The sequence below is a fragment of the Cervus elaphus genome, chromosome X (genome assembly GCF_910594005.1).
Source record: "Cervus elaphus chromosome X, mCerEla1.1, whole genome shotgun sequence".
NCBI classification, from domain to species: Eukaryota; Metazoa; Chordata; class Mammalia; order Artiodactyla; family Cervidae; genus Cervus; species Cervus elaphus.
The window spans coordinates 156126889-156149526 of NC_057848.1; the positions used below are offsets into that span (position 1 = coordinate 156126889).

Genomic DNA, 22638 nt, shown 5'->3' on the forward strand with positions numbered 1-22638 from the left:
ATGGGATTTTCCAGGCAAGGGTACTGGAGTGGGTTGCTGAAGAAATGAAAGGAGATACATTTATTGTTCACATCCCCGCTTTTTAAATAAAAAGGTAGCATTCTGTGCACAGTATTCAACACCTTGCTCTCTTGTCTTAACAGGATGTTCTGGAGACTTCTCCATAGCAGTATTACATAGAAGTTGCTTCATTTATTTTTAGAAATGTTTTAATATTTTATATTATAATATGAACAGCATTAACCATAGTTGACTTAATCAGTCCTCACTACTGATGGACATATGCTTCCAAACCTTCACAGGAACACTTTTAATATTTCACAGCCACAAACTCAAGATATTTTGTGGCAAAAAAATTTAACAGCTGTCTAAGAAATCCATTTCCTGTATATAAAATGAACATTTTACCATATAATATACTAATAAAGAAGACTGTAATCTGTGAATATATAAATAAATTCTGATTCTGATGAGTATAACAGGAATTACTGGTAGAGTCATTCCCTGTTTGAGGATGGCAAGACATTTCAGGTCAAGAAATGCCAAGATATATTTCTAAATTCATCTTGGCTTTCTGAATTTGGGGACCCTGTGGCTTTTCCAAAGGAACCTTGTGTCAGACTCTCTCATCCTCATGATTCAGGCTTAGCTTCTGAAATCTTTACTGTCCATCCAGCGACAGGAGGATGCCATATTATTTTTTTTCTGTCTTTCCAAATACATTGATCTGCATACACTTTCATCCACAGTCTAGGTCTAACTTAGAAAAAATCAGGTAAGGACTGAGTATGATTTAATGAGACTTACTGGTGTGGATCTTAAGCACTTGTTTCATTTGAATATGAAAAATGAAAGATAATTTAAATTTTTTCCTGTTAAAGCACAGCATCCTTGCACCAGCCTTTCACAGAATGAATGCATATATAGACATAGACATAGATATATACACTCCGTGTCTTGAGTCAGACGTGTCATCTTATCACTGAATCTTTCAGGAGAAACAGCGCAGGTGATCGTGAGAAGGCCCTGCAGGTCATGCTCCAGGTTCTGCAGAGCTGTGACCACCCGGCCCCTGACATGTTCTGCCTCTGTGGGAGGATCTACAAGGACATCTTCTTAGATTCGGACTGCAAAGATGATGCCAGCAGAGACAGCGCCATCGAATGGTAAACCCTCCGCCTTCGTCAGTAACACATGCATCTTTGCAAAGAAGAGAATTGCACAAGCTCAGGGTCCAGGTCTTTTCCCTACATATGTGTATCTGCCCGTTAGCTGGCAGTAAGAAAGATGCCATTCATGTGGTCTGGGAATTTCCAGGTTCTTTTTTCCAAAAGGAAACCATTAGAAACAGGATTTTCTGCTGTTAACACTTTTCTCATAAGTTCATGCATTTAATGGGGCAAGGAAGCTCAGCACCCTCCTTCCCAGTCTTCCTTCTAGAACCTTGTTCCACCACCATCATGGCATTATCCTCTCAGTCAGCTGTTCATTTCTTATTCATTTATTCATTCAACAAATGTTTTCTGAGGGTTTACTGCATGCCAGGAACTCTTCTAGATGGTGGGGATAAATAGCAGATCTGAATCCACACCGTCATGGACCTTGCCTTGCTGGTAAGGAAAGTCAGACAAACAAATAGAGTAACATAGAATATCAGCTGATGGTGAGGGCTTTGGGGAAAAGTTAATCAGGGACAAGGGAAGGGAGGTTTGGGAGTTGTCAGCAGTTTAATATAGGATGCTCAGTGAAGGTGAATAAAGTGTAGGTGGTGAGGGAATGAGCCTTGCAGATAACTGTGTTCCAGAAGTGGGGTGGGGGACAGAAAGAACAAGAGCTGAGGGGGTCTCCTCAGCAAAGACCCAGAGGAGGAAGCATGCCGAGTATGTGCAAAGATGCTGAGGCAGGGGCAAGGAGGGGAGTGGCAGGAAATGCAAAAGAAGACTGTTTTACTCAGAGTGAGATGATACAGTGCTGGAATGTTCTGAGCAGAGGAGTGACAAGATCTGAGCTGCATTTTAACCAGAGGACTCTCACGGTTATGCAAAGAATACATGTTAGGGGGTGTGTCAGCTATCATTTTCTGCATAACAAGCATCTCCAAAACCTAGTGGCTTAACATAAGGGTTTCTGATTTCTCATGATTCTGTGGATTGCCCAGGCAGTTCCTCTGCTGATTCTAGTCCTGAAGTGCCGAACTCATTCCTAAGGTTGTAGTCATCTGGAGAGTCAGCAGGGCTGAAAGGTCCAGGATGGCCTCAGTCACATGTGACAGCTGGTGCCGGCTGTTGGTGGGAGCCTCCATTCTCTAGCAGTGGTTTTAGTCCTGCAAGACCAGCTCCCTTACATGGTGGACAGCATTCTAACAGAGTGAATGTGGAAACCAGAAAGCCTCTCAAGGCTCAGGAACTCTCACAAGGTCAGTTCTGCCGCATGTTCTTGGTCAAAGCCAACCACATGGTCAGCCCAGATTCAAAGGGGTGGAGATGCAGATTCCACCTGTGAGAGGGAGACCTGACCAAGGCATGTGCTTAGTGGTTTGGCAGGGGTTTGTGGTTATTAAGTAACCTGCCACGTGGATGAGGGCTGACCCAGAGAACAGTTAGAAACTCAGAGAAGAGCTGATGGTAGCTTGAACCAGGGTAGTAATGATGAAAACAATGAAGTGTCAGAACCTGGGTGTATTTGAAGATAGAGCAAACAGCCTACATCATCCATTTCCATCACAAGAGCTCTTGGTAGCGCTGTTTGGTCTCATTTAATTCTGACTTCTCCCTTTCTCCCTCCTCTTTGTTTTCATTCTATATCAATTGGACTTTGTCCTCTCCCCTCTTCTCTCCATCTACTCTGCTCCCTGGTAATCCCAGTCACTCCCACACCTTGGACTGTAGTCAGTCTCCAGCCCAGCCCCTATCCTAAGCTTTGGCCCCACATTGCCCCACTCTTTGCTTATCTATTCTTTCAAGATGGTGCTGGTCTTTAAGACTCAACATGTCTAAGACTGAAGTTATTCCCTCCTCTCCATAAGGGATAGCTTCCATTGTCTTGCTCTCTTACCACCATTCTTTAGCCTTCTTCGCGTGCACTTTTGCTTAATGTTTGGTGACTTTCACTTACTTATCTCCTCATACAGTCACTTCCCAATTCCAGCCCTTCTGTGAGCCTTCCCTTCCTCCCTAACCATCGTTTCCCATCACCACCACCCTCAGTCGGTGCCAATTTTTTCTTTTTTTACTTTCTTGCCAGGAATGTTCTAACAGTATCCCAGGTAGGTTCTCTGCTTGGTGTCTGTGGAGTGTATCCTTCATAGATTAACAGCTTACTTTTCCTGAAGCTCAAAGACCCAAAATACCTCTGCACTCCCTACTAAATACAACTTCAAACTCATAGATCACCGTTCTGGGTGCTCTGCAGACTTTCTCCAACCTGCCCCAGCCCTGTTTCTCACTACTTGGTATATGTCCATGTAAACTAGAGTTCCTTAGGAGCTCCCCAAACTCCCAGCTCTGCTCCTGCCATTTTCTGTGCTGGGGATTCCCTTTCTAAATCGCTGCTGTTACAGTTCTGTCCATCTTCGTGCCACATCTCAAGCACCTCTGTCTCCTGTGAGTCCCTCTAGATGGATTTGTGTGGTTTTAGGTTATTTGCCACACTCATGAAAATTAGTATTTTCACTAATTGTGTGTAGATCTTACAACCTCTTTCATGGTATAGGTTCTCAGAGGGTGGGGACCTTCTTTTAGTCTTAGTTAATCCCCAGTAGTACCCAATGCACTGCATGGTCAAGAGGAATCACTCGGGGTGTTGAAGGGAAGGGAAACGGAGGAAAATAATTGGCAGGGGCAAAATAGGAAGCTGTGTTCCCACCACCGTGGGCAGGAATTCAACCCCCAGGTCAGGAAATGACTGCCTGTGGCTCCTTCAAGGAAGTCATTGGAGCCCCCTCCATGCAATTCGGAAGGTAGTGCTGTGAGTACAGGAGCACGCGAAGCTTAATCTTCTGGTCAAGGCATATTGGCTCTGGTGAGGCCATGGGGATCGTCCTGCTCTCAGAGATGTGGAACGTGAGGCTCCGGGAGGCAGGGGGCCAGTCCAAAGTCATGGGGCCGGACAGACAGACACAAACCTGGGACTGCAGTCCTGACTGCGAATTCGAGACTTGTCTGTCCCCAAGCTGGGCCTGTTTGATTTGTGGATAAGAAACATAGAGAAACCACCCTATGCCCTCTTCCCAGATAGCTGTCTATAATAAAAGAAAATGGAAAAAAAAGTCACATATAGTAGCATATGGAATTTAAAATCCCCAAAACATACCAGGAGTGGGAGGGAGAGAGGGTTCAATTTTATTGGAATTTTGTTGACTGGGGTTGGAAGAACTTTCTTCATGTCCTCGGCTCCACTTGAGGGTACTTGTATCATGCCACAAAGTTCACAGAATCAGATTTTAACTGATTTCATGACATGATCAGATTTAACTGATAAGTTCTCCCTTTCACAATGAATGTTTTGTTGGTGCTTAATCCTCCTATTGTCACATGAGTGATAAAATCACTACTGGTTTACAGAAAGACATTTTTTGTGTCATTACTTCATTGATCAGATTCTTTTTTCCCTGATCTTGGTGTTCATACTTCATCATGGAAGAGAAATACATTTTTTATGTGTAGACAAGTGATAAATAAGAAAATTTTGAATGGCATGGTGAACCTTTCAGTATAAAAATGGCACTCACAGTGTAGGATCTTGTTCTTTATCCTAATGTAAACCATCACTTCCCCTTCTCTCACTTTATGCCACTGCTCTTTGGGATCCAACATTTTGGCAGAATGGCTTCTTACATGAAAAAATAATTCCATTTTGTGATACAAACAAACAGACGGCCTACAGAGAAAGGGCCTATACCTGTTGAGATTTCTGTGAAATAAAAAATGCTCAGTGTGCAAATGGAGTATAACATTAAAAATGATATGTTGAAATTGTGGCTCACTTTAGGGGGTAGAATTATAATAGGTTTTAAATATCTTTTGTACACTTTAATGTACTTTCCTTATTTTATACAATGACCATAGCTTTTCTCTAAAAGCTATAAATCTGATGAAGAAAGATTTTAAAAGTCCCTAGTGCTATTGTGTTGCTATTATGAAATTTTTAAGAAGCTATCTGATTGGTGCATGTAGCTATCTGTAAAGATGGGCAGGGAGGGGCAAAGAGCTGGAAAACAGAGTAGTAAAAATTTTCATGAGAAGGTTGACATGTGCTATTATTTACACTTTTTTCTTCTACTATAATAAGCTGATATAAAGGGACTTTTGGTGCTTCTATAATTACAGGTATCGCAAAGGGTTTGCCCTCCAGCCATCTCTTTATTCAGGAATCAACCTTGCGGTATTGCTGATAGTTGCTGGACAACAGTTTGAAACTTCCATGGAACTGAGGAAAATAGGTAAAGCTGTTCATGACTGTACATGTTGATATGCTTTGACAACACAAGTCCAGCGTTCAAAATTATGCTCAAATAACCAGCATTAAGGGGACTTCCCTGGTGGCTCAGTGGTAAAGAATCTGCCAGCCAATGGTGGAGACGTGAGTTTGACCTCTGGGTTGGGAAGATCCCCTGGAGAAGGAAGTGACAACCCACTCCAATATTCTTGCCTGGGAAATTCAATGGACAGAGGAGCCTGGTGGGCTACAGTCCGTGGAGTCGCAAGAGTCAAACAGAACTTAGTGACTAAACAACAACAAAAACAACCAGCATTATATCGCAAAAGGGACAGTTACTCTCTGATAGCATACGTGAGGCTGCAGCCCAAATACAATGCCCAGTTTCTCCTCTGTCTAAAGGCTTACATGATATGATAGAAACTAGGAAGATTTGTCTTAACTTTATCTAAAATTCAAATTATTCAGGTGTCCGGCTGAACAGTTTGTTGGGAAGAAAAGGGAGCTTGGAGAAAATGAACAACTACTGGGATGTAGGTCAGTTCTTCAGTGTCAGCATGTTGGCCAATGATGTTGGGAAGGCTGTCCAGGCAGCAGAGAGGTTGTTCAGACTGAAACCTGCCGTCTGGTGAGTCATGCCTATGCGTTTTTATCACCCATGTCAATATCCAGTCTTGTTCTGAAAAGTTAACCCAGGAGGAAAAGGTGTGAATGCAAAAAACAATAACAATTGCTGTGTTTTTCCTTCTGACTTCTTCATTAAAGCAAAGTTAAGGCAGAAAGTCTCCCTTGGTTTTATGTGAAAGGAGGGAAAAACAGACAGACCCCCCCCACACAGAATATATCCTTACATGCTATGTCTCCAAGACAAAACTCTCAGTCCCGTTAGTTTTTTCAGATCATGTAGGTTCTCAAGAGCAGAGCATTTTTGGGTACCAGTCCATATTGTGCATTTGTGAGAAAGCAAATAGTAAAGCTCAAAGTACACCAAGTAAATGATTTTTATCACAAATTGAAGCGAACTAAAACACCCATCATAGATATGGTCAGGAAAGTGGAAGCCCAGCAGTGCCTCTAGTTAGCTCATTATGCAGCCATTAAAATGTGCAAGAAAGAATACTTGGAGATATGGAAATGTGTTCATGGTTTATCGTTGAATAAGAAAAGCCAGATGCAGCATGTATTTTTTTCTATCAGTGACATTATCAGAATCACCTGGGTTGATTAAAACAGATTGCCAGGCCTAACCCTTAGGATTTCTGGTTCAGAGGGTATAGGGTAGGGCCTGAGAATTTGCATTTAGAAATTACAAGCTGATGCTGCTGGCCTGGGGGCCACACTTTGAGAACTACTGTTCTATATTGACTCATTTTCATTAAAAACCTCTGTTTCATATGTGACTTGGAGGAGGGTCTAGGAGAGTCGGGCAATAGCTGATTTCCCAATAGACACTGAGCTCCGCTAGAATCATGGTTCCGCCATTGATTGCTATAGTCTCATAAAATCAATAGATGCTCAGCAGATATTTGTATAATGAATAAATGATGAGTCATGGATTGTCCCCAAAATATTGATAGTGGTTGTCTCATGGAGGTAGCCAATGAAGAAGTTTTGAATCTGCTTTTTAAATCTATCCTCTGATTTGTCTAAAATGCATTTGGATCACTTACATAATTAAAACATTTTTGCTTCTAATGATCCATGTTTGTCCCCTTCTGTGTGTCCTCTCAGTGAGCCAATCTGAACTCTAGGGGATAGGAATTTCAGTGGCCATACCTAGGGTTGACTGTGTTTCCTCCTCATCTAGAGGACTTAAATTTGATCCTGAAACCCTATGAACTTCTTGAAAGTTTTCTGAGGCTGAGAGAACACAGAGGTAGGCTGAGCTTGCAGCTCTCCTGGAGTGGCCACTATTTGAAGCACTCTAATGTTATGGTGTATTGCTGCATCTGAGGCAGACAGAGCTGACTCTCTGGAGATGAGCTCTGAGGCTTGACTACATTCCCATTATATCAGAACCTGGACTGACTTACAGTGTTTGTACCTATTGTGTGTCCAAGACCACCCTGAGGTTCATGATTTGCTCAAAGAGTTCATAGAATTCAGAAAAGCTGTTATACCTGTGGCAGTGGTTTATTGCAGTAAAAGTATATGGATTAGAATCAACAAAGACAAGAGGCACTTAGGGCAGAGCTCAGGGGAGACCAGGAATAGGCTTCCAGTTGTCCTTTTCCAGTGGAGTAGTATGTGGTTGTTGTTACTTAGTTGCTAAGTCGCCTCTGACTCTTAGCTACCCCAGGGACTGTAGCCTGCCAGGCTCCTCTGTCCATGGGATTTCCCAGGCAAGAATACTGGAGTGGGTTGTCATTTCCTTCTCCAGGGGATCTTCCTGACCCAGGAGTTGAACCCGAATCTTCTGCATTGGCAGGTGGATTCTTCACTGCTGAGCCACCAGGAAAGCCCAGTGGAGTCATGTGGACAGTACTTAATTCTCCCAGCAGTGATGTATGACAACATGTACAGATTACTGTCGACCAGGGAAGCTCACTGAGCCTTGTTGTCCAGGGGTTTTATTAATTGTTTTATTTTATTTTTTTAATTGTTTTTTTTTAATATTTATTTATTATTTTGGTTACTCTGGATCTTAGTTGTGGCAAGTGAACTCTTAGTTGAGGCACGTGGGATCTAGTTCCCTGTCCAGGACTTGAACCTGGGTTTCCTGCATTGGAAGCACAAAATCTTAGCCACTGGACCACCAGGAACTCCCTATTAATTGTTTTAAAAAATAATTTTATTTATTTTTGATTGTGCTGGATCTTCACTGCTGTGCAGATTCTTCCCTAGTTGTGGTGAGTGAGGGCTACTCTCTAGTTGCAGTGCACCAGGTTCTCTTGTTGTAGAGCTCAGGCTCTAGGCTCATGGACTTCAGTACCTGTGTCTCAGTTTTAATCCTGTGTAAAGAATCTGCATTGGCAAGCATGCAAATTCTTTACCACTGAGCCACCAGGGAAGTCCCAGGGTTTTTATTGAGGATAATTATGTAGGCATGAAGCATGCAGGTAGCTGACCTGAGTCCCCAGCCTCTCCAGAGATCACACTGATACAATATGACCGTGAATCATGTTAGTATAGACTAGCTGGCCTGGCACAAGGCCTAAGGTGGACAAAGACTCTTAGCAGGCAGGATATCCCAAGGGCTTAGAACTGATGCTTCAGAAGCCAGTCAAAGGCTAGACCTTTCTTTGGAATATGTAGTTTGGAAACCCAGGCCTGCCAAGTTAATCCTTTACAACACCATACCTTCCCAGGATAGCTCCAGACTTTATCCTCAAAGGACAAAATAATGCTCTGATACTATCATTGTAACCACCTCGCCTCAACCCCATTCTCTACCAGAGAGGAGACTACCACTTCCTGGCAGCTATGTTTAAAAAGTTCAATTTGCCTAAAGATAGTAAAGATGTGGTGAGACTGAAAACTTCATAAATTAAAGATCCCCCAGGTCAGATCTGATTTTTTTAAAAAAAGAGACCTTGAGTTTAATATTAGTGATGACCAGAGGTCAAAGAGGAAATAGGGTAGGAAGGAAACTGTCCTGGCTATAGAAGAGAAACATGAGGGATCCTTTCAGATGGAAATTTTTTCTATCTTGACTGTGTCGATGTCTGTGTCGATGTCAATATCCTGATTGTGATACTGTTCTAGAATTTTGCATGATGTTACAATCGGTATAAACCAGGCCAAGGATACATGGGATCTCTCTGTATTGTTTCTTACAACTATATATAAATCTATAATTGTCTTGTTAGAAAAGAAAAAGACACTGAGTTTGAAATTTTGTCATTTTGCAGTTCCTTTGAACTTCAAACCACTTGCTCTTGTTAATTAAGATAGCAAATGTTTGCCAGTCTTTGTGCTTTGAACAAGATGTACCAAAATTGAGGTCTAGCCCAATGTTAGTAAAAAGGCATGTTTTATGATTTTGTTGGACAAGCTTATTTTGCTCCATTTGGGTTTCTTGTAATTAAGTATGTGGCTGCCAAATGATTAACAAGTACCTGCTACGCAATATGAATTTAAGAACTAAAGCTTTGGTGAAACTTCTTTTAAAGGGAGGAGGATTGAATACTGTTTCCTTGGAAATCTAATTTATTGGTACTTGTGGTCTTTCCAGGTACCTGCGGTCATTAGTTCAGAACTTGTTGTTAATTCAGCGTTTCAAGAAACCCATTATTGAACATTCACCCAGGCAAGAACGGCTGAACTTCTGGCTAGATATAATTTTTGAGGCAACAAATGAAGTTACTAATGGACTCAGATTTCCAGTAAGAAACACTAAATCTTGAAGATAAAAAAGAAAGTGGGATTGGTACTGTCAAATTATTGAATACTCTGAAAGGAAGAAAACTTTAGAATAATTGAAAATGTTAAGAGATTCATCAATCTTATGCAAAGTCAGCCAGTGAGAGATCAACTCACTAGAAAAGGTTGGCTATATCCTTTAAAAATAGTGGTTCTCAACTAGGAGTGGTTTTTGTCCCTAGAGGGCATCTGGCAGTGTCTAGAGACAGTTTGGTTGTCATGCTGTGGGGAAGCTTTTGCTACTGGCAGCTAGTGGGGTGGAGACCAAGGACACCACTAAACCTCCCACAAAGATGAGACAAGCCTCCTGCTCCCATCACACAATGACCCAGCCCCAAATGTCCATAGTGTTGTGGGGGAGAAACTCTGTTCCACAACAGTGCACCACTAATAGTAAAATTTTGGAATTTTACTGCTCCTCTCCCTCCCTCTCCCTCAGCACAATAAAATGTAACTCATGGACTGTCACTTCATTCTGCATCCTCTTGCGTTTTTTGCAGACTTGGGTACCTACCTGTGGATCCTCCAGTTTACTTCCTCATTTCTCTCAAAAACTGTAGTCTTCCTTGTTCTCTGTGACCTCCTCGGGCAAGCTGTTCTTGGCCACTCTATCTAATAAACAAGTGTCTCCCCCACCCCACCATTTTTCTTCCTTATTTTCTATATGTTCCCTTATTGCATATCCACCAGTAGGTGCTCAGAGAGGGTCTGTGGAGTCCAGAGCTCCCCACTTGCTCACTGGGCAGGGTGAGGTCTGCAACATGTTCCCACGTAGCACAAGAATCGGTTCTGTTCTTTTAGGTTTTGGTGATAGAACCAACCAAAGTCTACCAGCCTTCGTATGTCTCCATAAACAGTGAAGCTGAGGAGAGGACCGTTTCTCTGTGGCATGTCTCACCCACAGAAGTGGTAAGAAAACAATCATAAAGAGCTCTCTGTTTATTCTGTATCATTTAATTAAAAATTCAGTTTTCATGTAGGAGAGTTAACTATATTGTGGTACTTGAAAGAACAGGCACCTGTGCTTAACTTCTGAGTGACAGAAGTATATGAGAGAGTGTAATCACAGTTGGGAAAAGGAAGCAAGGTATTTATATATATATATATATATATATATATATATATATATATATATGTGTGTGTGTGTGTGTGTGTGTGTGTATGTAATTATTTGTATCTATATGTGTATATGTGTGTATATATATGAATGAATGCAAGCTTGTTGATAAAGAAGTTAAAACATGAGGAAGTGGATAAGGAATAAAGTAAAAGTCCCTTCAGATCCCTCAAACCTGTTCTGTATTCCCACCAGTGATGTCCATGTATACTTTTCTCTAAGCTCAGTTATATATGTATACTGTGTGTGTACATATACCCGTTATATATATAATACACATATAGACAGCGTGAGAAGCATTTTCATTAAAGTGAGATAATATGGTGAGACTTGTTACTTTGCAGCTTACCCTTTTTAAGTGATGCATACACCATGGACAGTTTTCATATGGCACACAGTGATCCACCTGATTTTTTAAAATGTAAAATCCCCTACATTCCCATGTCACAGTGGTGCATTTCTGAGTATTCATGAGCCATAGTTTATTTTACCACTTTGCTGCTAATGCACACTTAGGTTTCAATTTTGCAGTCTAGCCTATTGTAAATACACTGGTCCATATCCTGATGGTTACATCCTACCATGCACCTGTAGATTTTTCAGGAGCAAAGAGTCCCAGAATTTGACTTGCTGGATTCAAGACTGTATATGTTTAAAATTCAATAGCTCCTGTCCAACTTGTACCATTCCAGTTCATACTCAACACCAGCAATGCAGGAGAGAAAACATTTTCATTGCCCCTTAAAGATATTACACAAATGCTGGGCCAGGCCTCATGTTTTGTTTCATGAAGTATATTTTCATCTCTCTGTGTCTGAAGTACTTCATCACAGTTTTCCTTTAATAAAATATTTTGTAGTAATAAGTAGCACCTTTGATAAGATAGATCTGTTTTCTGTCTTTGTTTCTATGGAGTAGGGGGAGAGTTCTGCCTTCAACTTGGCAAAGAAGGATCCCCCCCCCACCCCTGGAAACAAGAGTGTGAGCAATTATGTCTTAATAATTTTTTAAAAAAGCTGTATCTTCAAAAATAAAATAGAACATCAGAGAATAAGAAGAGTTTCAAAATCAGACTAGAAACTCTTTATCAGAAATAGTCTTGATACAACAACTTTCCGTTGCTCAGTGGATATAAAGTTTTAGTTACGCTTGATAAATATGGCCATATAGGCCATTACAGAGTATTGAGTAGAGTTCCACATGCTGTTCAGTAGGGCCTTATTAGTTATCTGTTTTATATGTAGTACTGTATATGTGTCAATCCAGTCTTCCAATTTATCTCTCCTCCCCCCTTATCCCTCAATAACCAAAAGTTTATTTTCTACATATGTAACTCTATTTATTTGGTAGATAGTTCATTTGTAGCCTGTTTTTATATTCCACATGAGTGATACATATTTGTCTTTCTCTGTCTGACTGACTTCACTCAGTATTACTTATCTCTAGGTCCATATTGCTGCAAATGGCATTATTTCATTCTTTTTACTGGCTGAGTAGTATTCCACTGTATTTATGTACCACATCTTCTTTATCCATCCCTCTGTTGATGAACAAACGTTTAGGTGGCTTCTGTGTCCTAGATATGATAAACAGTGCTGCAGTGAACATTGGGGTGCATGTGTCTTTTTTTTTAATTTTTAAAAAAAATTACGTATTTTTGTCTGTACCAGGTTTTCATTGCTGTACATGGGCTTCCTCTAGTTGCAGCAAGCAGGGGCTGCTCTGTAGTTGTGGTCTTCAGGCTTTGCATTGCAGTGGCTTCTCTTGTTGTGGACCATGGGCTCTAGGGCATGTGGGCTTTGGTAGTGGCGGCTTGAAAGCTCTAGAGTGCATGCTTAGTAGTTGTGGTGTGGCCCAGTTATCCCAGGGCATGCAGAATCCTCCTGTATCATGGATCGAATCCATGTCCCCTACGTTGGCAGGCAGATTCTTAACCACTGAACCACCTGGGAAGTCTGCATGTATCTTTTTGAATTGTGTTCTCCAGATATATGCCCAGTAGTGGACTGCTGGATCATATGGTAGCTTTAGTTTTAGTTTCTTAAGGAACGTGCATACTGTTCTCTGTAGTGGCTATACCAAGTTACATTCCCACCAACACTGTGGCAAGGGCAAGGTTCCCTTTTCTCCACACCCTCTCCAGCACTTATTGTTTGTAAATTTTTTGATGATGGCCATTCCAACAGGGTGTGGACACCTCATTACTTTGACAAGTATTAATAGTTACGAAAAAAGCTGATCCTATTAAAGGGAATCTTCAGACTTTTAGAGCAAAAAGGTTTTGTTCTCGTGGAATTCTATAATGGTTGCAAGTCTTTAATGGAACTTTCCATTGGTACGTATAACATCTCACTAGTTGTAAATGTTTTGCTTTGTTTGTACATAGTCTGTAATAAGAAATGGAAAGAACTATATAAGCAGCAAATGCTAGTTTTCCTTGACTGATGAAATGTTTTGCACAGTGCTTGGTAGTTGTCAGAGCAAATGTCTGAGAGAAATATAAATTGCCTTTTTTCTTTGAGAGGAAGGCTTTGCTTTTGCTTTCATTTACATTTTTGAAATTCTGCAGATTGTAAAAGCAAGCAGATTAGTCCAGAGTGAAATGATACTTCTCTACGTGGATTTGCAGTTTTTCCCGGTGGGCTATGGGTGGTGGGAAGCGATTGCACACAGGCACACGTTCACCTGCAGACAGCACCGCTGTACCATGAAATGAAGCTCTGGTTCATCGGCCAAGGATTCAGAAACTTAGGTTGGTGAATGTTTAACTAGCAGCTCTCCAGGGGATGTGGGAGCAGAGGGCGATTTGTTGTGTTTACTGAGCTCTGTGGTGCAAATACTCCCATCCTGGCCAGTTTCCAGCAACCATGGTCGAGTCACCACACACAGGGTTAGGAGGAGATGTGCAGGATTGGCCTCCCAAGCTGGCGTGAGCTGTGCCCAGCACAGCAATGCAGGGGGGCTGCACAGAGCAAGAACAAATACAGTGTTTCTCCTTCAGCTCCTCTTGGGCCCGGACAGATGCATCGTGGCCCCATCACTGTCCATACGGGTAGGGCTGCTGGTTTTGGAAAACTCTTTGCAGGGGGGTGCCGTTTATACTTATATTAGCCACTGGACATCTTACACAAAAAGTCAGTGCTGTTAAGAACAGCAACAAAGCCTATGCTTTTAACACCAAAAGCTCCCCTCCCCTCTGGGGGTAGGAGGGCAGAGGCTGAGTCAGCTCCTAGGGGATTCTGAAGGCATCCCTTCTCTGACTTCCCAGCCCCTTTCTCCAGAGCCCACCCTGGCTCTGCCTCCAGTGCATGCTTATTGGGGGCTTCAGACGCCGTGGAAAGCTAAAATTGTGAGTCTACTTCCTCATCATGGTTTGGTGAAGTATCCCCTCTCAGGAAGGACTAAGATGCTGCCCAGCAGGAGGCTCGGGGCAGGAGGACAGTCATAGCTGTCCTGACTGACCTTCCAGGACCCTGGGTCAGGAGCCATGCACCCAGGGTAGCCATTGCTTTTGGGTCAACAGGAGTGACTGGGAACAGGGGTGTGAGGGGGGTTTCTGGGCTGCTGCTGAGGTTCTGTCTCTTGGTGTAGATGCTGGTTACAGTGGGTATTCATTTTGCGGAAATTTGTTGAGATGATCACTGTACCCTTTTCTGAATGTATGTTGTATTTCAGCTTAAGAGTTTAATCATAATTTTAAAAACCCTCGTAGTGACCTTGTTGATATTCCCAGATCATTACTGGATCCTGTGACTTTCCAGATAAAGCTCAAACTTATTTTTAAGGTTTTTTTTTTCTTTTAATGTGGACCATTTTTAAAGTCTTTATTGAGTTTGTTACAATATTGCTTCTGTTTTATGTTTTGTTTTTATGGCCCTGAGGCTTGTGGGATCTTCTTTTAAAATTTATTTATTTTAATTGGAGGATCTTAACTCCCCAACCAGGAATTGAACCCACACTCCCTTGCATTGGAAGGTGAAGTCTTAACCGCTGGATGGCTATGGAAGTCTCCCGAATTCAAACTCTTTTCCCAGGTGTCAAGCACCTATATAACCCTGCCCCTCCTTGCTCCTCCTCCCCCTCCCCGACCCTCAGCCCAGCCAGAGCTTCATCCACCATTGCACGGGCCAAAGCTGGCCCTGTAGGGGTTCATATGTGCACTTCTGTTATCTTTCTCCCTCCCCGGAATTCATTCAACCCAAGTTCTAACTTCTGCAAAGGTGTCTCTAAGCACACTTTCCCTTCTTGCACTGAATGTCTGTTGGCTACCCAAAAGTCTGTATCATGTACAAAGAACATCCTGTCTCATTTATCCACTTCCCTAAGTGTCTACCCAACTGCTGGCAAGTCTGTGCTTGACTTCTATATTTTTATATCCATAGACCTACAAAGCAGGAACCCCCTCCAATGCCTGTTGCTAATGATATGAAGGGAAAGATGGGAGGTCTGTGTGGTTTACTTCTTAACCAGTAAATCTTCCTCCCAAATCAAGAAGTTCCCTAAAGCTACCCAGAGTATACCTGCCATCTGGGAGTACTTTGAAAACTTGCGTGACTGAGCTTTCTGTACACATGCAGCTTCTTGCCGGTGTATGTGGGTCAGACAAGGTTCTCCCGAATCTGCCAGGGCTCCTATTTCTGTACCTGAATCCAGAGCAGACTCCTATTCTCCACCACTACTCTCTTTGAGTGACTCAGAGCACACCTCTCCTTTGAAATACACGCAGGCTTTCTATTCAGATAGCTCTGTGATTGGCTTTCAAGTTTTCATCCACGTTCACAGCTCTCAGTGATTCTCACACACGGTGGCGGCTCAAATCCTAATGATGGCCTCCAGAGGCCTGCGTGATCTTCCGAGCCTCCTCTCTCACTCCCCTCCAGTCTCACTCCCCTCTGTGCTGGTCCCCAAACATGCCAAGCACACTGCTGCCTCAGGGCCTTTGCACTTACTGTTTCCTCTGCCTGGAACTGGCCCCCCACTTATCTGAACAGTTCATTCTCTCACCCCCTTTAGCTTTCTGCTTGAAAAATCATGACTTCTTGCCCCACCTTACTGGCTGTGTTATTTGTCTTCATAGCACTTTTCACCCTCCACCAAGTTCTTCACTTACAATTTGATTTATTGCCTATCTATCTCCCCTCACTTGAATGTAAGCCCCATGAGGACAGTGGTTTTGTCATTGCCTGTCATGGTACATACCAGGGCTGGTACGTTGCATGGAGTGTAGTAGGTGCTTCATCAAGATGTCTAAACTGTGCTTCTCCCATTGGGAACTGTTCTCCCAGCTGTGCCTGTTGCTATTGCTATAGGACAGCAGGAAACTTGTCCCCTGACCGCTTGTGGCTGTTCTCCTGGACAATATACTCATTCATTTGCCTCTCACTTCTCTGTGAGGCTTTGCTGGTCATTTAAGCCAGGAGTCCCCAACCTCTGGGATTTAATGCCTGATGATCTGAGGTGGAGCTGATGTAATAATAATAGAAATAAAGTGCACAATCAAAGTAATGAGCTTGAATCATCCCCAAACCATCCCTCCCACCCCAATCATGGGGGGGAAAATGTCTCCCATGAAATGGGTCCCTGGTGCCAAAAAGGTTGGGGACCACTGCTTTATGGCATTCCTCAGGCTAACCAAATATATTTTCTTAGTTAAAATGGTTCTCTGTTGTATTGCTGTGGTAACCTGTGACTCTTCTAAATCTGAGAATTCAGACATTCTTTCTGAGGCTCACCTTTGTGTAAAGTTTAAGGGCAAGGGGTGTTGGTGGAGGAAGAGGACAGAGTTGTATATGTATTTCTTAAGTGTTTCTTGTACAGATTGAAATCCCAGTTAGTCTTTGTATTAATCATGGCAGGTTAGATACTACCAAATATCCCCCAAATGGAAACTAGCCCCCCAAATAGCAGTTTATCTATGATGATAAAAGTTTATCTATGCCTCGTGTCATGTCTGGGCTTGAAGGGCTCCCATTGCATCTGGTAGTGGATGGGGAAAGAGAATGGAGAGGAGAGGATTACTGTGGAGGTTTTGTGAGCCAGGCCCACAGGCAGCACACTCTTGTTCACATCCCATTGGTCAGAACTCCATCATATGACCACACCTAGCCACGTAGGAAGCTGGGAAGTGTAGTCTAGCCAGGTACCCGGGGGAAAAAGAGATTGAATGATACTGTCTGGTGTCTGCCACATTCTTGCCTCTCCAAACATTTTTGTCAGTCATTCAACTTGGATGGGCTGTTCCCAAACTTCTCTTAGAGTTTTCCTGGTGTGTTGACAGAAAATGAAAGGCCACTCACTGTGTGCGTACAGTGTGCCTATTGTTTTTGTTTCAAATTTAGATTGTTCTGAACTGGATTAGAGATACAAATGAATTTTTACAATATGGAAAATGTTTCTCGTGTTCCACCTTATGCAAACCACTTTGCTTTAAGTGCTAAATTCTACTGAAAGTAAAAATTAGCAGAAGTGATTCACCATACAATGAGACCAAAAATGATTCTTTACATGGAAAAGATCAAAATACTGACTTTTGTCCTTGAATCTTGCAGAAACAAATTCATGAATGGAATTTTACAGCTTCTTCCATTAGAGGAATAAGGTAAGAGCATAAGAGAAATGTCATTATTGTTTTAATACAAATAATGATGTTTTTATCACCTTAATGTTTCCATTTAGTTATAATATGTGATGTTCTCATTTTCAACAGAATCCAAAACAGACTTTTCTCAGGTGTCGCCCTGCCCAAACTTGTTTATAATGTGCTGCTAGTAATGGCTTCTTGGCTTGTTATAGCTGAGCAGCTGCTTTTTATCCAACAGAAAAAACTCTCTTGTCTCAAACTGATTTTGAAAAATGAAGTTATGTGTGTAGAGAGAGAGAAAGTGTTTCTTCTTTAAACCAATGATGTTCAAGTGCTCAGAGACCCCCAGAGCTGCAGCTGGGAGTTACATGGTAACTGGGCTCTCCTGGGCAGAGTAATGGAGCCAAGGGCATTGCTATTAGCAGGTAGGTAGGGCGGTATATTCTTGGGAAAGGTCTGCCACTTGCTATTTGGTTCAGGAGTGGTGGCCATTTGGGTCTGAACTGTGTGGCTGCACTCTGAATCTGACCCTGCCAGCCCGCCCAAGGGTGGGAGCAGCTCTGGAGTAGATGTGAGTTCTAATCCCTCTTGCTGTTTGACCTTGAGAAAAATCACTCAACCTCTCTGGGTTTCAGTACCTTCATAGTTTCTCTGATCCTGAGATCACAGGCCACTGAATGAATCCCTGTTATACCTCTAGATGTAGCATGATCCTTTCCTAGACATTGTTGTTGTTAGGTCTCCAAGTTGTGTCCCACTCTTCTGCAACCCCATGGACTGTAGCCCACCAGGATCCTCTGTTGGTGGGGTTTCCCAGACAAGAATACTGGAGTGGGTTGCCATTTTCTTTTCCAGGGGATCTTCCCGACCCAGGGGTCAAACCCACATCTCCTTCATTGGCAGGCAGGAGTAGTATTTATCTCACTTTTAAAGGGAGAGAAATCATTGAAGAACAGAGTCATGTGTTTGAATGACACTGCTCAGAAAATTTAAGATAGTTCAAAAGGTGTTGAACATTCTCAAAAAAGTACTACTCAGAAACTAAGTTGTATGTTAACATACAGTCAAGAACCTTCTGTTTGTACCATCTCATAGAGATATCTCTTGCTGCCATTCCAACCATCAACAGGGATGTATGTGCAAAGGGCTTGGGGTGAACCAAACCCTGGAACCAATGTGACATGAAGAGCATGTGTTGAGCATTCCCAATGCTATCCAAATAACTGTGGTAGTTCCTTTAAAGATTGGTTTTCAAAAGTTACTCATGTATAACCTAGTTCTGATTCACTTTGAATCACCCTGTACTATTGATTGTGTCTACTTGTTGTCATGTAATCCATTACATGTAAGGTATGGTCAAAGAAGCTATGACTTCAGGAAGAGATGAATTAGAAAGAGCAAGATAAAGTGGCCTCATTTATTCAAAGGGCTAATCATAGAAGGGAATCTAGCCTTTTGCAGTCCTTGGCACAGTGCAGGTAAAGAACTTTCTAGCTATGAAACCCATCAGGAGATGGACTATAATAATTTTCTGTCATTGGGGATTCCAGGCACAGTGAACTTTGCCTGTTTGAGAAGCTGTAGAGTCAGATCCAGGCCTTTGGTGTGGATATGGACCAGATATCTAAAGGCCTTTCCTGAGCAAAGTGGTCATGTTTATTTCCATTTGCTTTATGTGACCACAGATGCTATGCCATTTTTCAAGTCCAGAAATTTCTTTGATACCATAATAAATTATTTTATAGGTACCTTTTTATGACCTTATAAACTCTTGAAGATAGAGACCATATTTTATTCCCCTTCTTCCTTCCCATATGCTTTGCTTAGCACTGAATATATAGTAAGTTCTTAAAGCATAATAAAGTCTGTCAATGAATACAGACTCAAACATAAGCAAGATTAAATGCCCCTCTGATTTAAATTTCATGGAGAAATTGGAGTCATTTTGGTGTGGGGGAGATTTGTTAAAACAGTAATGAAACTTTCAGATTTGTAAACTGGAAAAAAAGCTGTTACTAGATTTTTCTCCAACAATTTAAATTGATATCAAACTATATAAATAAGCTTTCTTGTGTTTTGAAATTTTATAGCATATCCAAGTTTGACGAACGGTGTTGTTTTCTTTACGTCCATGATAATTCTGATGACTTTCAAATCTACTTTTCCACTGAAAACCAGTGCAGTAGGTGAGTTTTAATCTGATTCATATATTTTCAGTCTGATAATGGTGGATGACTTTTAATGGATCTCTGTTGTGAAAAATATTTGCTACAGTGCTTATTACCTTATTCCCATATTACCTTATGGGAAATAATTTTTACAGCTTTATTGAGATGTAATTCAAATAGCATGCAGTTTTCTCATTTTAAATTGTACAATTTCATATTTTTTAGTATAATCACAGTTCTGCAGCCATCACTGTAGTCTAATTTCAGAATATTTTCATCACCCTAGAAGAAACCTAGTATCCGTTAACAGTCTCTGCCCATTTTCTCTCAACTTAAACCTCCAATCTCAGTCCTGTACAGACACTGAATCTACTTTCTGTCTTTATGAATTTGCCTATTCTTGATGTTTCATATATATATATAATCATGTAATACATGAGCTCTTGTGACTGGCATCCTCCATTTTTCATAAAGTTTTCAAGTGTCATCCATGTTATAACATGATTCAGAACTTCATTCCTTTTTGTGGCTGAATAATATTCCATTGTCTGGATATATTTGATTTGTCTGTTCATCACTTGAAAGGCATTTGGGTTATTTTCACTTTTTGGCTATTGCAAATAATGCTGTCATGAACATTCACATGCAGGTTTTCCTGTGAACTTAACATTTTAATTTCTCTTGGAGTCAAATTACTGGGTCTTACAGTAATTCTGTATTTAACTTTGAGGAACAGCCAGACTGTTTTCCCAGTTGACATTCCCATCAGCAATGTATGGGGGTTCCAATTTCACCACATCCTCCCAATCCTTGTCATTGTCTGTCCTTTTTGCTGCAGTCCATGGGGTCACAAAGAGTCAGACACGACTGAGTGACTGAACTGAACAACTAATAATACTGAGCATCTTTTCAGGGTCTTATTAGCCATTTATGTGTCTTCTTTGGAGAACTATCTACTCAAATTCTTTGCCAAATTAAAACAATTTTTTAACTTTTTATTTTGGAACATATTCGGACCTATAAGAATGGTTAAAAAAATAGTACAAAGAATTTCTATATTTCACTAAGAACATCCCAGTGTTAACCATTTGTGACCACATTTGTTTTACATTCTCTCTGTAGACAGATGACTCTTTTGTTCTGAACTGTTGAAGAGTAAGTTGTAGACATGATGATCCATCACCTCTCAGTACTTGAGTGTATGTTTCTCTAAACACAAGAACATTCGATTATGTAATCATAGTACTGTTATCAGAACAGGAAATAAAAATTGATGTGGTGCTGTCATTTATAAACCTTATCCAAATTTTATATATTGTCCCACTGATGTCTTTTATAGTGAGACAAAAAAATATTTTTTCTCTGGCTCATGATCTGATCCAGGATCACATGGGAACATTTAGCTGTCACATCTCATAGTCCCCTTCAAAGACTACAGACAGTTTATCTTATACGATCCTTCAGTTAGGGTTAGTTTGCTGTTCCCCCATGAATACGTTAATGTTTTGCATTTGGGGTGGGAATACCATGGATGTGATGCCGTATCCTACTCACTATATCACATTGGGAAGCATCCAATATCTTTGTCTCATTACTGGTGACATTAAGTTGGCTCACCTGGCGAAAGTTTGACAAGTTTCTCTGAACTTTGCCCATCTTTAATTGGGTGGTTGGTATTTTTGTTAATGAGTTTTAAGAGTTCCTTTTACATTCTGGATACAAGGCCCTTATCAGATGTATGAATTGTCAGTGTTTCCTCCCATTCTGTGGGTTGTCTTTTTACTCTGCTGATGGTGTCATTTGCAGCATGAAAGTTTTAAATTTTGTGGCAGTCCAATCTATTTTTTCTTTTGTCATTTGTGCTTTTGATGTAATATCTAAGAGGGCTTTGCCTAACCCAAGATTTTCTCTGGTATTTGTTTTCTTCGAAGGGTTTTATAATTTTAGCTCTAATATTTAGGTCTCTGATCCATTTTGAGGTTTCTTTTTATATGGTATGAGGTAGGGGGTTCAACTTCAATCTTCTACATGTGGATATGTGGTTATCTCAATACTGTTTGTTGAAAAGACTGTTTCTTCTTCCATTGAATGGTGTTGGCACTTTTTAAAAAAATTAGTTGACCATAAATGTAAACATTTATTTCTGGACTTTCACTTCTGTTCCATTGATCTGTATGTCTATCCTTATGATGCTCCCACATTTTCTTGATTATTGTAGTATTGTAATAAGTTGTAAAATCAGAAAATGTGAGTCCTCCAATTTGGTTCTGTTTCTCATAGTCATATTAACTGTTGCTGGTACTTCCATTTCTGTGTGAATCTTAGGATCAGCTTGTTAATTTATTCAGGAAAGGTCGCTAGGGTTTTGGCAGGTATTACCCTGGATATGTAGATCAATTTGAGAGGCTTTGCCATCCTAACCATATTAAGTCTTCCATCCATACCTTTTCTTTCTATTTGTTTAGGTTGTCTTTCTTTTAACAATTTTTGTTGTTTTAATGTATAAGTCTTATACTTTTTGATTAAATATATATATGTGTGTGTGTGTGTCTTATTTTTGATACTATTATAAGTGGAGTTTTTCAAATTTCATTTTCAGATTGTTCATTGCTGGTGTATAGAAATACACTTGATTTTTGTATATTGATTTAGTGTCCTACAAATTGGCATTCACTTATTAGTTCTAATAGTTTTTATTGAATTCCTTAGGATTTCCTGTACACACGATCATGTCATCTGCAGAGAGCGATAGTTAAGAGTTCTTCCTTTCCAACCTGGATGCCTTTTTTCTTTCTTCTTGCCAAATTGTCCCGACTAGACTCTTTGGTGTAATGTTGAGTAGAAGTGGTGAGAGAAGACATCCTTGACTTATTCCTGAACTTAGGAGGAAAGCATCTAGTCTTTCACCATTAAGCATGATATTACTGGTACGTTTTTCATAGATAAGCTTTATCAGGTTGAAGAAGAGTCCTTTA

At 41.0% G+C, this 22638-nt stretch overlaps 1 protein-coding gene across 1 annotated transcript in view; it reads left to right on the top strand.

Moving 5' to 3' along the window:
* MAP3K15 (mitogen-activated protein kinase kinase kinase 15) overlaps positions 1-22638 on the top strand; it is a 138915-nt gene that overhangs the window by 86435 nt on the left and 29842 nt on the right. Inside the window, exons 7-13 of the mRNA XM_043896895.1 lie at positions 996-1166; positions 5328-5440; positions 5905-6064; positions 9611-9761; positions 10600-10707; positions 17464-17513; positions 19586-19681. Coding sequence (XP_043752830.1) covers positions 996-1166; positions 5328-5440; positions 5905-6064; positions 9611-9761; positions 10600-10707; positions 17464-17513; positions 19586-19681 — 849 coding nt within the window. The remainder of the gene's footprint in view (positions 1-995; positions 1167-5327; positions 5441-5904; positions 6065-9610; positions 9762-10599; positions 10708-17463; positions 17514-19585; positions 19682-22638) is intronic.